The sequence below is a fragment of the Embiotoca jacksoni genome, unplaced genomic scaffold (genome assembly GCF_022577435.1).
Source record: "Embiotoca jacksoni isolate LCO1_2020_lvr unplaced genomic scaffold, fEmbJac1.0.p SCAF_58, whole genome shotgun sequence".
In the NCBI taxonomy this organism is placed as follows: Eukaryota; Metazoa; Chordata; class Actinopteri; family Embiotocidae; genus Embiotoca; species Embiotoca jacksoni.
The window spans coordinates 1,625,179-1,641,717 of record NW_027185412.1 but is presented as its reverse complement, the minus strand read 5'-3'; the positions used below and the strand labels follow the sequence as shown (position 1 = coordinate 1,641,717).

At 48.0% G+C, this 16,539-nt stretch overlaps 1 protein-coding gene across 2 annotated transcripts; it reads right to left on the bottom strand.

The window, feature by feature from the left end:
- Positions 1–233: 233 nt before the first annotated feature.
- il1rap (interleukin 1 receptor accessory protein) lies at positions 234–16,290 on the bottom strand. Of its 2 annotated transcripts, XM_069173129.1 has the most exons (13): positions 15,804–16,290; positions 13,208–13,293; positions 11,416–11,611; positions 10,737–10,799; positions 10,440–10,523; positions 9,343–9,568; positions 8,401–8,569; positions 8,245–8,316; positions 6,766–6,901; positions 6,206–6,354; positions 5,784–5,927; positions 3,631–3,774; positions 234–3,041 (listed from the first exon to the last, which is right to left on the bottom strand). In XM_069173129.1, coding segments are annotated over exons 1-13 (1,923 nt in total). In that variant the 5' UTR covers positions 15,806–16,290; the 3' UTR covers positions 234–2,589. The 2 variants fall into 2 exon arrangements, with proteins under 2 accessions (XP_069029230.1, XP_069029231.1); XM_069173130.1 differs by lacking the exon at positions 10,737–10,799.
- Positions 16,291–16,539: the final 249 nt, after the last annotated feature.

The following is a 16,539-nucleotide window of genomic DNA, read 5'->3' as shown; positions in this document are numbered from 1 at the left end:
GAAGTCCAATACACTAACCGTTGTTCCACAGAGCCTTATGTTCGCTCGAGAAGCTGTTGCCATCATCAGAAATTTCAGGTGGTTCACAATGAATGTTTCCCTCAGAACCTCAGAAGGTCCCAGTAGAACTCGAAGTTGAGTCTCACAACCTGCTCATAAACAAACAACTAATTTTGCTAAAAACCAGCTCAACTGGAGTTATGTCAGTTTGGAAAAATGCATAAATTAAAAAAGCAATAGCATGCTAACTGTAGCGTTCAGCTCCAACCAGAGGGGGGCGCTAGCGTCGCTGTAAACTGGCTGCAGGACCGATTCGTGACCTCCAACAGAGGTCAGATCTATTTCTGTTTCAAAATGCTCTAAACGTGCTCGACATGGATGATCAACCGATGTTTGTTTTCAGAGCACAGCGCAACGTAAAAAGCTACGAAGTCGATATGTTGCTAACATTGTTTTATCAAACTTTACTCCACGAAATGTTGTTGTGTGTGACGACAGCTCAGATGGATGAAACTATTACAGAGTCCATTTTAATAAAAGTTAAATGTGTGTTTATGGACAGAAGACCTGGTTGAGTTCACGTTATCAGAATGTATATTTACATCATTATTATCATAGAAGTTGTGATTCAGAATGTTTCTGCAAATGGAACACATGAAATAAAAACATAAATGAATAATGACGATGACATGTCGATTAATGAAAAATGTGTTTATTAAAAACAAAAGATGAAATGTTGTAAACTGCAGGATGCTTCTCCCGTTACAATATTGATCATTTTAATAAGAACAATATGACCTGATATATTCTTGATATATTCTTGATATACAACTAGTTACCAGTAACCCTAACCCACATCCGTTTCCAAACATTGGTACTTGCGTACCGTGCTACGAACAGATCAGGTCCAGTCTACATCCAGGACATGGTCCAACCTTACACCCCACCCCGTTCACTCTGCTCCTGCTCCTCCTCCTCCTCCTCTGTCCTGGCTCCTAAATGGTAGAATGAGCTCCACCGACATCAGGACAGCAGAAACTCTGAACATCTTCCACCACAAACTAAAAACACAACTCCTCCTCTTCCTCTCCTCCTCCTCTTCCTCCTTTATCTTGAACAGTAGAACTTTAGTATCTTAAAATAGAACTTCCTGATAGAACTTTGTAGTTTGGCTTTCTGGAAGAAATTGTATTTTCTTGATTCTTGTTGTTCTGGTTTTGAACCCTCATGGTTGAAATGAACTGATTGTAAGTCGCTTTGGATAAAAGCGTCAGATAAATGAAATGTAATGATGATATATTGTTGATATATTGAACGTATTAAAGTGGAAACAAAAATAAATAAAAATACTGAAAGTGCAGCGTAGTTGCAACATTGTAAAAGTTTCAGTGTTAAACAGATTTTTACTGAAATCTGCAGTTCATTGGTCCATTTTACATTTTAGAACTTCCTGTTAGATTTGACAACTTCCTCTACCTTCCCACTAAAGATGAAACTGTGAATCTCCCTCTATGCAGACCACACCCAACATTTTCTGTCGGTTTGTTTTCAGTGATCGCCCTCAAATATCTGAGAAAAACAGCTTCTCAAAGGCCTCGTTCACACCCGTTCACGCGTATTCACACCCGTTCACGCGTATTCACACCCGTTCACACGTATTGTAGATTTCGTTTTAATTAATTTCTACTTATGGGTCCTTATATATATATATATATATATATATATATATATTTATTTGATATTTTTATTTGATATTTATTTTGCCTTGATTGAGAGGTGTCTCGGCCAATCAGCCGCTGTGCTTGTTTCTATTTTTCATTTGTGTTTAAATATTAGAAGGTAACTAAAACAAACAAAAAGTTCAGTCATGAAACAACAGCCGGAGATCTGAACTCTGGACCAACAGGTGACATCAAACACAGATGATGAAGATGATGAAGGACAGATGATGATGATGATGAAGCACAGATGATGGTGATGAAGATGATGATGAAGGACAGATGATGGAGGACAGATAATACTGAAGTTTATGGAAAAGTCAAGTTTGTGTGTTGGTCAGAAAACATAAATTAACAACAAAACATGTTTACTTTTCGGTGGGTGAAACTCAGATACTGTGATGAACTCTACGAACTGTAGAGGGCGCTATCAACATGCTAGCTGATGAAATAACGCTTCTTCGCGAACTGGCTGATTTTAGTCAGCTCGCTGAAGTTAGCATGCTGTTTGTGTGAATGTTTAGCGATGCTAGCAGCTCGGCAGCCTAGCGGATCCACCGGGTGAATATCTGGAACCGATTTCACTTCATCACGAAACGTTTCCTCCGACTGGGCGTCGGCTTCATTTTAACCAACCGGCTGTCACTCCATCACCGCGACGACCAGAACGACACCCGTCCTCCACGCAGTATTAAAATGTTTTTAATGTTCAACGTTGAGCAAACATCACCGACACTATTCACCCAGCCGTCCAATCACAGAGAAGGAGGGGCGGGACAGTGGCCGCTGATTGGTCCGCCCCTCAGAGCGTCTGGCAGACTATAGTCACAGCTGGAGGATGGAGACGTCCAGCGAGAGGACGGACGTCCCGCTATGCTGCAGAGTCCAGGTCGGTCTGCGGGTCTCTGACGGGGCTGCTGAGGAGGCCCGTTTGGGAGTTGGTGCTGTTCTGGCTGTAGAGCCTCATCAGACCCGCTTCCTTACTGCTCCCCTCCCCCTCCTCCCTGCTGCCGGCCCTCCTCACGGGCAGCTCCACCCTCAGCCTCTTCCAGAACCGGGACGTCAGCTCTCTGGACTTGTCCCCCTTCCACCGGACCAGCGCCAGAGCCACCCGGGCCCTCCTCAGCTCCCTGACCCAGCCCCGCCTCCGGACCGGCCGGTACTGGACCAGGATCACCCGCAGGTGTCCTCCCAGCGCCATGCCGTCGATACCGGCCTTCAGCTCCAGCAGAGCCTGGGACCCCCGCGAGGCGTAGCCGGGACTAACGACCACCAGGAGGCGCCGGCTACGAGCCACAAAACTCAGAGTCTCATCTGTGATGGCTGAAGGGGAGGAGGAGGAGGATGGAGAGGAGGAGGAGGAGGAAGAGAAAGAGAGGGAGGATGGAGAGGAGGAGGAGCAGGAAAAGGAAGAGAAGGAGGAAGATGGAGCAATGATTGATGATGGATGGATGGATCAGTGTGCACTGCAGTATTACTGAGTACTAGTACTACTACTACTAGTAGTAGTATCAGTACCAGTAGTAGTAGTAGTAGTAATACTAGTAGTAGCAGTACTAGTAGTAGTACTAGTTGCACTAGTACTGGTAGTAGTAGTTGTACTAGTAGTAGTGGTAGTACTTGTAGTAGTAGTACTAGTAGTAGCAGTAGTACTGGTAGTAGTTGTACTAGTAGTAATAATAGTAGTAGTAGTAATAGTACTAGTAGTAGTAGTAGTAATAATAGTAGTAGTTGTACTAGCAGTAGTAGTACTGGTAATAATTGTACTAGTAGTAGTACTCGTAGTAATAATAGTAGTAGTACTAGTAGTAGTAGTACTAGTAGTAGCAGTAGTACTGGTAGTAGTTGTACCAGTAGAAGTAGCACTAGTAGTAATAATAGTAGTAGTAGTACTAGTAGTAGTAGTACTCACTCCCCCCTGGCAGACTGTCCCGGTCGAAGATGCAAACTGAGTATCCGAACTCGTTCTCCAGAACTTTGCGCAGCGTCGACAGAACGAATGTTTCCTCCTCGCTGTTCCTCGCGTACGAAATGTACACGTCGTACTCCTTATCATCTGAACACACACACACACACACACACACACACACACACACACACACACACACACACACACACACACATGAACTTTTTGGACCAAGTCTCAGTTTACAATGGGTGTGTATTGGATGGAATGTTCAGCGCTATACTGGATGATGTCACACGTGATGTCACACGTGATGTCACACGTGATGTCACACTCTACCTTCTGACCCCCTCAAATCTTTTGAAGGAAGTGTTTTAATCCTGTTTCCTCTCCAGGAACAACTTTTACATCCAACTTAGGGTTTCTGTCAGATTTCCCCCGTCTGACTCTGAAAGGACTCACGGCTTCTTCCTGAATCCAGGTGGACTCTCGTGTTCCACGTTTCTCGTGTTCCACGCCTCACGTGTTCCACGCCTCACGTGTTCCACGACTCACGTGTTCCACGACTCATGTTACACGACTCAAGTGTTACACGACTCACGTGTTCCACGCCTCACGTGTTCCACGCCTCTCGTGTTCCACGACTCATGTTACACGACTCAAGTGTTCCATGACTCACGTGTTCCACGCCTCTCGTGTTCCACGACTCACGTGTTCCACGACTCATGTTACACGACTCAAGTGTTCCATGACTCACGTGTTCCACGCCTCTCGTGTTCCACGCCTCTCGTGTTCCACGACTCACGTGTTCCACGACTCATGTTACACGCCTCTCGTGTTCCACGACTCACGTGTTCCACGACTCATGTTACACGACTCAAGTGTTCCATGACTCTCGTGTTACACGACTCACGTGTTCCACGACTCATGTTACACGCCTCTCGTGTTCCACGACTCACGTGTTCCACGACTCATGTTACACGACTCAAGTGTTCCATGACTCACGTGTTCCACGCCTCTCGTGTTACACGCCTCTCGTGTTCCACGACTCAAGTGTTCCACGACTCACGTGTTCCACGGCTCACGTGTTCCACGCCTCTCGTGTTCCACGCCTCTCGTGTTACACGCCTCACGTGTTCCACGACTCACGTGTTACACGCCTCTCGTGTTCCACGCCTCTCGTGTTCCACGACTCATGTTACACGCCTCTCGTGTTCCACGACTCACGTGTTCCACGACTCATGTTACACGACTCAAGTGTTCCACGACTCTCGTGTTCCACGACTCACGTGTTCCACGACTCATGTTACACGACTCAAGTGTTCCATGACTCACGTGTTCCACGCCTCTCGTGTTCCACGCCTCTCGTGTTACACGCCTCTCGTGTTCCACGACTCAAGTGTTCCACGACTCACGTGTTCCACGGCTCACGTGTTCCACGCCTCTCGTGTTCCACGCCTCTCGTGTTCCACGCCTCTCGTGTTCCACGACTCACGTGTTACACGGCTCACGTGTTCCACGGCTCACGTGTTCCACGACTCACGTGTTCCACGACTCATGTTACACGACTCAAGTGTTCCATGACTCACGTGTTCCACGCCTCTCGTGTTCCACGCCTCTCGTGTTACACGCCTCTCGTGTTCCACGACTCAAGTGTTCCACGACTCACGTGTTCCACGGCTCACGTGTTCCACGCCTCTCGTGTTCCACGCCTCTCGTGTTCCACGCCTCTCGTGTTCCACGACTCACGTGTTACACGGCTCACGTGTTCCACGGCTCACGTGTTCCACGCCTCTCGTGTTCCACGCCTCTCGTGTTCCACGACTCATGTTCCACGCCTCTCGTGTTCCACGCCTCTCGTGTTCCACGCCTCTCGTGTTCCACGCCTCTCGTGTTCCACGCCTCACGTGTTCCACGCCTCACGTGTTCCACGGCTCACGTGTTCCACGGCTCACGTGTTCCACGCCTCTCGTGTTCCACGCCTCTCGTGTTCCACGCCTCTCGTGTTCCACGACTCATGTTCCACGCCTCTCGTGTTCCACGCCTCTCGTGTTCCACGACTCACGTGTTCCACGCCTCTCGTGTTCCACGACTCACGTGTTCCACGACTCATGTTACACGACTCACGTGTTCCACGACTCACGTGTTCCATGACTCACCTGTGTGCCGCTCGTCGGTGCCGAACCAGGACCGGTAGATGAGCAGCAGCTCCAACCAGAAGACGTGATAGAGAACGAAGAGGAGCACCATCAGAACCAGAGTTACACCAAGACCACAAGCTAACTCTAGGGAGGGAACACTCACTGACACACACACACACACACACACACACACACACACACACACACACACACACACACACATTAAATCCAGTACAGTTCTCTCCAAATCGGAATCATTTCAAAATAAAAGCACGTGTAACTTTACTGCGCCTGAAACATGTGAGAAGACAAAGTGATGTCAGACCTGTCATTTACAGACAGACCATAATAACTTCCTTTAACGCTGAACTTTTAATGTGAAACGTGCAGGAAGTGCAGAGTTTAACTGACAGCAGCCAATCAGTGACTGCAGTCCTCACCTTCCTCCTCCAGCTGAGCTCTGCGGGTGTCCCATCCTTTCTCGTTCCTCACCGAACAGTTAAACTCAGACTTCAGGTCTTGTGAGTTGAAGTCGTGGATCAGCAGTTGGTTCTCCACCATCTTGTCTCCCATGTCCTCGTTCACCACGCTGCAACCAACACACACTCAGACCCTTTCAAAATAAAACTCACTCACTCCGAGTTAGAAAAACGTTCTGCTTTAGATCTTCTTCACTTTTCACTGCACGCCGACGTGAGAATCAGGTCAAACCAAAACAAACCACATCAAATCAAACACCTCAAAATCAGGAACTTTGGTTTGAACTTTTTAGGTGTGAAAAGACCCTGAAATCAGAAACTGGGCGCTCAAAGAGGCTAAAAAGATGAGCAGGCTGATTCTCTTCTGACACCTTCCAGATTAAAACTAGAGATGGAGTCAGAGAGAAGCAGGAACAGAAGAGCTGCAGGTTCATAATGTTCAACAGACTGAAGCAGCTCTAATAAATCAGGAGAACGTGTTCTCTGACAGCTTCAATAAATCACACCGTGGCTCCGCCCACCTGTTGCTTTGGGAGAAGCGATGCTGGTCACTCAGTGTGTCCAGCGTCTTCCCGTCCACCGTCCACCATATCTCCCACCAGGGGCTGCGCAAGATGCCGGGGAACAGAGCGCGGCACACCAGACGCACCTCCGAGTCTGACGGACACATTCACAGTCACAGATCAGCGTCAACCGGACCGCCACCTGGCGGTGATGTCATCGTGACATCACTGCTCAGCTGACACAAATACTCACGACAGCACCAACGTGAATCCACCCGCAGCTGAAAACAGTCCCAGGACTACATTTGGACGCGGTTAGGACTCGTCTTTGGGTCGGTTAGGACGTGTGTGAAGCATCGACTGTTGTCATGGCAACAAGTTTGTATTCCATCAGAATGAGATTTAGGATTTTTTTAAGTTCTCGTTCATTGGTTTTGATTATTTTGGTGCTGCTCTGTGTTTGTGTTGCTAAGCGGAGCTGCTGTGTGATGAGCTTCATTTTAAACGATGTCATAAACGGAGATTAATGAAGATGCTGAGAAGAAGAATAAATCCAACAGAAACATTTCCTTCAATCAGGGACACGGAGCAGCTGATTAAACCTCCGAGACGCTGCACACATCCAATTTAAAAGAAGTAGTAGCTCCATCTGTGCAGCTTCATGTCCTGAGACGCAGCAGGGGGAGGAGCAGGGGGAGGAGCACGGCAGAGTTTACAGGAGTCGACCAATCAGAAGGAGGTTTGGAAGGTTCTGGTGTTTTTGTGCTGTTTGTGTTCAGGATGTCGTCCTGCTCTCGTCAACATCCCGAAGACACCTCGATGGAATCTCTTTAAATCTGGTACAAACGTTCACTTGGACTCTCGGATGAAGTGACTATATTTTGGGGGTCAAAGGTCACAGTGGCTTCATGTACGTCCCATGAGTGTGAAAGCATGACTTCACATTTAGTAGAAACTGATTTTATTTCCGACCTCTCTGTGTGCAGGTCTTCACACGTTTTGATGTATTTTATTTAAACTCTAATATTTTCTACGTTTCCTTCATTCTTTTGTGTTTTTTTTGTCCTGCCTGTTTTTCTTTGTCTTTTTCTAATCCATCGTTTCTGATCAATAACGAATTACTGCAGTGAACGCTTCTGCTGATCTGCTGCATCACCATGACGACCGCATCCTTCAACAACAACCTCTGACTGTCATCAGTACTGATCGATGTGTCTGCAGCCTCATCCCAAAGACAGCGTCTCTCCATGCTCGGGCGGGTCCTCGGGTAGCGGGCGGGCGGGTCCTCGGGTAGCGGGCGGGCGGGTCCTCGGGTAGCGGGCGTGTCCTCGGGTACTTGTCCAATAGATCTAAATCTGATAGAACACCAAGTCGTTGCCATGACAACAGAGGATGCTTCACATCTGGATGTTGCTGTAAAGAAGCTCCAGACTGTAAAAGGTGGACTTTTCACACATGTTGGACCCAACAGCTTCTCCGTTTCGGTCATCGACCCACCTGGTCTGACGGTGAACACCTGGTCCAGCGCCGGGTGGAGGATGCTCGGCTCTTTGGGTAGCGTGGTCGGATCTGAGAGAATAAAAGCAGTGTTTACCTGCCCGGTTCTGTTGGTGAACACCTGTCTATCAGCTGTTAGCAGGGTTGTTGTCTCACAGACTGCAGTGACGTTGATGCTGCGGGTGAAGCTGAGGTTCCTGCCCCCCCGCTGGTACACCACGCTGCAGAAGTATAAACCCTGGTAGTACTTCAACATGACGTGGACCTGGATCCGGGCTCCTTTCTGCTCCCGGTCGCTGTTCCACTTCTCAGACTTCACACATGTCTGAAAGAGGTCAGAGAGCCAGGTTTACACACTGTAGACCCAGAACACAACGGGAACCTTCGAACCTTGAGAACGGATCTTTATATGAACCCACTGGGCCTGATGACAGTTTGAAAAAGAGCTGAATCTGAATTTAAGCTTATAGTTCATCTGTTCTGTTCCGTGTTCCTGAACGCAGCACGGTGCTGCACACGGAGAACCAAACACCTCCATCAGGAAGTATTCAGTTACTGATCAACATCAACGTTAACGTGACCGTTGCTACGTGAACATCAGTGATTACAGCAAACCTGAAACTGGAGCAGAAACATCAGATTTGATGTCAAACTCTGTAAACGGTCAACAGAGACCGTTGAAATGTTCAGAAAGTCTACGGCCATGAAGCGGCGAGATGTTCTGATGACATCACGTTTCAAGAGGGGCGGAGCTTCACTGTCTGAGACCGAAGAAAGCGTCAGGTCAGGAGACACCAGCTGGGTTTCAGAGTCCGACTGTCAACACCGAGTTCTACTAGGACCTCCTGAGGGGAACACTCACTGGACCACCTGATCTGTTTCCATGGCAACAGGCTTCAACAACATGACAACACGACGCTCAGCACAATGAGAACGGGCGCCTGTTTTTATCGTGCTGAGCGGCGTGTTGAAGATTTTCAGGTCCACGGTGAAACCACTAATGACATTTTTCTGACTGTCATCGACCTCCATGAGACGCCCCGTCCTACCCATAATGCCTCACTGCAGCCGTTCCTGTTCATGGACTGGGTGTTTTACCGACGTCTCTTGTGTGACGTGCAGCCAGCTGACGTCGGGCTTGCTGTCCGCCACGTTAGTGACGTTCTCCAGGTCTGGACAGTCTAGCATGGCGCCGTGGTGCAACTCGATGACCATGGGGGTTGCTGCCACGGCAACTGGAGGCTCACAGTCGGTGCGGCGGACCGCCTCGTCGCGCTGCAACACCTTCAGCTGCATGGCGATCTTACTGCAGGACGACTTGTTGCTGCAGGAAACAGGAAGTGGAACATGTTTCTCTTCAAATTAAACGGTTAGACGACAACCATTTCCTGTAAAACAGTTTTAATTCTCAGTTCTTTAAAACTTCAGGACTTATTAACATTTTCATCCTCAGTAAGTTATTTCATTGAATATTTATTGGATATTTTTGTCATAAAATAATGAAAAGCAGAATAAATCAGAGAAATCGAAATAATAGAAATGTTCAGATTTGATGACTCTGCTGATTGTTTCTGGGCGTCAGTAGAAGTTCTGGTCCAATCAGAGTGATCGAAACTGTACCTCTTCCTCCTCCTCCTCCTGTTCTTCCTCCTCCTCCTCCTCCTTCTCCTATTCTTCCTCCTCCTCCTCTTCCTTCTCCTCCTATTCTTCTTCCTCCTCCTCCTCTCCCTTCTCCTCCTCCTATTCCTCCTGGTGCTGATTGCAGGTCTGGACTCAGGCCAGCTGACGGGTCACATGTGGACCTCGTTGTAATCTGGAGCCTCTCAGAGACACTTTATCTGATGAAGTGCTGCAGTCACATGATCAACTCTGATGTCTGAGCTGCAGTCACATGATCAACTCTTCACCAGGACTCAGTGTTTTTTCTTTCATGTATGAACCAAGAAGGTCATGTGACGCCTCCAGGAAGAAACTCAGCGGTGACATCAGACAGAAGAACAATCAACTTATGGAAAACTAAAGAAACATCAATCTGCTCACAGAAATGTCCGTAAACGTCTGACTGAAGAAAAGTGGAACAGAAAGAAAAGTTTCACATATTTTCCACATGTATGACAGTGATCATGTGAGAACATTGACTCAGGAGGCTTCAGGTTCCTCCTCAGATCAACAGATGATGAGCTGCAGTGTCTCACCGCAGCATGCAGATGTACAACCCGCTGTCAGAGGAGGCAGCCGGCTGCAGCCACAGTCTCTCTCTCTCCTTACTGAGCCGCCAGCTGCAGAACAGAACCAGAACCACATAGAACCACATCAGAACCACATAGCACCACATCAGAACCACATGGAACCACATAGAACCACATCAGACCCACATAGAACCACATCAGACTCACATAGAACCACATCAGACCCACATCAGACGCACATAGAATCACATAGAACCACATCAGAACCACATAGAACCACATCAGACCAACATCAGAACCAACCCGCTGTCAGAGGAGGCGGCCGGCTGCAGCCACAGTCTCTCTCTCTCCTTACTGAGCCACCAGCTGCAGAACAGAACCAGAACCACATCAGACTCACATAGAACCACATCAGACCCACATCAGACTCACATAGAACCACATCAGACCCACATCGGACCCACATAGAACCACATCAGAACCACATCAGACCAACATCAGAACCACATCAGAACCATATCAGACCAACATCAGAACCACAACAGACCCACATAGAACCACAGAACCACAACAGACCCACATAGAACCACAGAACCACAACAGACCCACATAGAACCACAGAACCACATCAGACCCACATAAAACCACATCAGAACCACATCAGACCCACAACAAAATCACATCAGAAAGACACCAAAACCACATCAGAACCACACCAGAACCACATCAGACCCACAACAAAATCACATCAGAAAGACAACAAAACCACATCAGAACCATAACAGAACCACATCAGAACCACATCAAACCCACAACAGACCCACCACAGACCCACATCAAACCCACAACAGAACCACATCAAACCCACATCAGACCCGAATGAATGACACGATTCAATCAGATACACAACTTACTGTCACATACACACACACACACACACACACACACACACACACACACACACACACGATCTTGGGTGTACTTATGTCTGATTGGCTGCTCCAGGTAGTGGCCCTCGGGGAGGTGGTACCAGATCAAGTTGTGTCTGGCGTTCTGGGTGGAGGTGAAGTTGTAGACAGACGGGTGAGAGAAGAGGGGGCAAGTCAGCCAGCCGGCCTCCCCTTCCAGGACCGAGACTGCCCCCTTCCTGGACTCCCCCCAGTCGTAACACATGGGATCTGAGAGATGGAGACATTTAGAGGGACAGTTCAACAACATGGTGCTGAATAATGGAGCCCAAAACCAGTTAAAAAACTTGTCCAAAACAGGTCCAGAACTAAGTCCAGAACTACCTCCAAACCCAAGTTCAAAACCAGTCCTCATCCTGTCGAAAAATAAACTGAGGAGGAGGGGACGTCTCTCTTCCTCCCTGGACCCGGTCTAGGATGTCGGTCTGGTTCTGATTTACAGTTTTAATGTGAGAATCAAACAGAGCTTAGAGGACGTCCTCGTTAACAGGCCTCGTTAAAGGATCCCGTTATCAGCTTCCATCTCGTTAAAGGAACGAAGCAGAGAAGACGAGCGCTCCATTAAAGGTCCTCTGAGACAGGACAGAAACCTTCATCTGAGATTAAAACCACTGCAGGGGATTCATCAAACTGGAGGGAGACAGAGAGAGACGTCTGAGAGACAGAGGAGAGAGAGAGAGAGAGAGGAGAGACAGACAAGAGACAGAGGAGAGACATAGGAGAGACAGACAATAGACAGAGGAGAGACAGAGGAGAGACATCTGAGAGACAGAGGAGAGACAGAGGAGAGACAGCGGCGAGACATCTGAGAGACAGAGGAGAGACAGACAATAGACAGAGGAGAGACAGACGAGAGACAGAGGAGAGACAGAGGAGAGACAGAGGAGAGAAGGAATAAAGAAGAGCAGAGTTATAATTATAAGATATTTATAAACATTTATGACTGATGATCTCATTAAAAAGATGATCAGCTGATCATCGAAATGAACGCAGATTCATTTCCTCTCCACTGGTTTAATTGTTCCAACACACACACACACACACACACACACACACACACACACACACACACACCTAATTTAAAATGAATGAGTTCATTAGATGGAGGATTAAGATGATTGACTGTTCAATACTCTGATAATAACAGTGATGACTAGCGTGTTCTCTCCAACACGCCTCCTTCAGAATCTCTAACACGCTTTAATTAGTCGTCTCATCAGAGGGATGATTCAGTAGAAATATAAAAATAGGAACACCGACAGCTGTAACCTGACTGCACCACAGGCCTGTCAATCACACAGACACGCCCCCACAGGTGATCTTTCAATAGGTAACTGGGGATCAATACAGTGATTGACAGGTGGAACAGATTATCAGCTGCAGTTACAAGAACCAGAACTTAAGAAACATGTTAAATATTCAGAGACGATGAAGACGTCGGTCTGACAGCAGAAGAAGAACTGAGCAGCTGAGGAGCAGCGGCCCGTTGATGGTCCAGAGCCTCATGTTGGGAAACTGAAGAGCAGGAGGATTAATGGAGGTTCTCTTCATCTCCTGGTCCAGAGGAGGTGTTGGAAATGAAGCTGTCAGCTTCTCCTGCTGGAGGATTAGTCTTCCTATTATCCCCCCCCCCCCTGCTCCCTCCTCCCTCCCTCCTGCTCCTCCACCCCCTTCCTCCTCCCCCCCCCCCCTCCTGTTCCCCCCCTTCCCTGTTTAACCTGTTTCCACGTTTCACCGTATTAAATAAATAAATCAGAAATATTTGGTCGTCCAGAGTCGCTGCTCCTTTAACGAGCTGTCACCTACCTGTCGGCTCGCTGGGTTGACTGACAGCAGGCCAGGCCCCGCCCATCAGGAGGAAGAGGAAGAGTAGGCCGGAGATGAAGGACGCCCTGCAGACAGATGGACTTTCATCATTTCGATATTTACAACAGAATGAGATGATTCATAAATCTCAGAAACATTTTCTTCCTCCAGCAAGAAACATTTTATGACCAATAAATAAAACTTATTGATCTCATCGAGTCTGATTAATCTTCATCACCTCCCTCCTCCTCCTCCTCATCTGATTAACCTTCATCACCTCCCTCCTCCTCCTCATCTCTGATTAACCTTCATCACCTCCCTCCTCCTCATCTCTGATTAACCTTCATCACCTCCCTCCTCCTCATCTCTGATTAACCTTCATCACCTCCCTCCTCCTCCTCATCTCTGATTAACCTTCATCACCTCCCTCCTCCTCATCTCTGATTAACCTTCATCACCTCCCTCCTCCTCATCTCTGATTAACCTTCATCACCTCCCTCCTCCTCATCTGATTAACCTTCATCACCTCCCTCCTCCTCATCTGATTAACCTTCATCACCTCCCTCCTCCTCCTCATCTCTGATTAACCTTCATCACCTCCCTCCTCCTCTTCATCTCTGATTAACCTTCATCACCTCCCCCCTCCTCCTCATCTCTGATTAACCTTCATCACCTCCCCCCTCCTCCTCATCTCTGATTAACCTTCATCACCTCCCTCCTCCTCATCTCTGATTAACCTTCATCACCTCCCTCCTCCTCATCTCTGATTAACCTTCATCACCTCCCTCCTCCTCCTCATCTCTGATTAACCTTCATCACCTCCCTCCTCCTCCTCATCTCTGATTAACCTTCATCACCTCCCTCCTCCTCCTCATCTCTGATTAACCTTCATCACCTCCCTCCTCCTCATCTCTGATTAACCTTCATCACCTCCCTCCTCCTCCTCATCTGATTAACCTTCATCACCTCCCTCCTCCTCCTCATCTCTGATTAACCTTCATCACCTCCCTCCTCCTCCTCATCTCTGATTAACCTTCATCACCTCCTCCCTCCTCCTCATCTCTGATTAACCTTCATCACCTCCCTCCTCCTCCTCATCTCTGATTAACCTTCATCACCTCCCTCCTCCTCATCTCTGATTAACCTTCATCACCTCCCTCCTCCTCCTCATCTCTGATTAACCTTCATCACCTCCCTCCTCCTCATCTCTGATTAACCTTCATCACCTCCCTCCTCCTCATCTCTGATTAACCTTCATCACCTCCCTCCTCCTCATCTCTGATTAACCTTCATCACCTCCCTCCTCCTCCTCATCTGATTAACCTTCATCACCTCCCTCCTCCTCCTCATCTCTGATTAACCTTCATCACCTCCCTCCTCCTCCTCATCTCTGATTAACCTTCATCACCTCCCTCCTCCTCCTCATCTCTGATTAACCTTCATCACCTCCCCCCTCCTCCTCATCTCTGATTAACCTTCATCACCTCCCTCCTCCTCCTCATCTCTGATCCATGAAATCATTCACTTTCATTTGGTTGTGTGTGTTAATGTCTGTCTGTGTGTGTGTGTGTGTCTGTCTGTGTGTCTGTGTGTGTGTGTCTGTGTGTGTGTGTCTGTGTGTGTGTGTCTGTGTGTGTGTGTGTGTGTGTGTGTGTGTGTGTGTGTCTGTGTTTATATAAGCTTGTAATATTCTTCCCCACAGGTACAGAGATAACTTTGCCCCAGAGGATTGTGGGTAGTTGATTGTTGAGCAGCTTCCATCTTTATGATCTCAGCTGCAGCGATCAATCAACCGATTGATCGACCTTTATTGATCTCATATTGCTACTTTATAAACATTATTTTACCGTTTTATTATTTACTGATTTAAGGTTCATGTATTTATTGAGGAGAGTTCTGCTGCTCTGAGAGGTTACTGATGAAGATGAGGATGAAGATGAAGCTGTGTTTCTGCTGATCTCTGCAGAGTCTGAACGGTCCTGACGATAATCAGATTATCAGATTATCAGAGCGGGTCGATGGCGAGCTGACTGTCTTCATGGAGAAAATCTCTCACCAGAGTCCCATTTAAAAAGTCTCCGTTTTTAACTGTCTTCATATTTTAAGTTTTTCATTCAACTTTTTGTTATTTACAAAATATTTTACAAATATTTAGAGTCTGAAAGGAAATTCAGCCGATGTATAATTTAAAAATATTAAATAAATTAAAATCTAAATTCACAGACTGTCTTTCACTGTGTTGCAGAACATCTGGACCTGATTCATGCTGACATGCAGAACATCTGGACCTGATTCATGCTGACATGCAGAACATCTGGACCTGATTCATGCTGACGGGTTGTAAAAAAACAAGAAAGTGACAGATTTCTAAATGACGTTCCGCACGCGGCAGACAGGAGTCTGTCCAGTGATCAACAACCTGAAGACCTTCATTCATCCGGATCATGTTCGGATTCGGACCGACTGTCCCTGAACGCAGCACCGGAACACCATCACTCATTAGACTAACAGGATGAGAGCGCAGCACCGGACGGCACCAGACTCCGTTAGAAAAATCCCCACATTTGAAAACACAAGGTGGCGGGGGGAGACTTACATGGGCAGCAGGTCGGTCCGGTCCGCTCGGTGTCGGTCCGGTGCGGAGGAACCGCTCGGGGCTGCGCAGCTGAGCGTCCCGGTGGCGGGGGGCGGGGCAGAACCGGAGAGGACTGTCCCAGGTCTTTACGTGTGTGTGTGAGGAGTGAGAGAGCCCCGCTGCTGACACACACACACACACCGGGACCCCGATGATTAACGGCTTCGTGTCAGGGTTCGGTCACGGCTGTAAATCTCCGGAGGCGCCGGTCCCCGGTGCTCCGGGAACTCCTCCAAGCTGAGCGGCGGCGACACGAGGAGCCTCTCCCAGTAATTAACGAACCCGGAGTAACGTCACGTGCTAATTAACTAATCAAAACCACCGAACCGGTTTAATTAAACGCTCCGGGAACCGACCGGAAGGAGGGAGAACCGGACCGGGACGAGCAGCTGCACACCCTGAAGTTAGAAATGTGTGTCAGAGGCGCAGAAAGCTGCTGTGAAGCGGCGCGAGGCGGCCCGGTGTGTGTACACGAGGAAGTACAGATGATTCCGGTCGACGCCCCGCCCACTCCTCGCGCGCACGGTTGCGAAATCGATCAGTGTGATTTCCCAACAGCGCGAGCCCTCCGACCTCGGAGTGACGTAACAGACGGTGAAGTGACAGCTGGACTTCACGGTCACGTGACTGTGAAACTATGATTTAGTATCTATACTATATAAGTAAATATAAATAATAATCAGTTCAGTCTGATTCT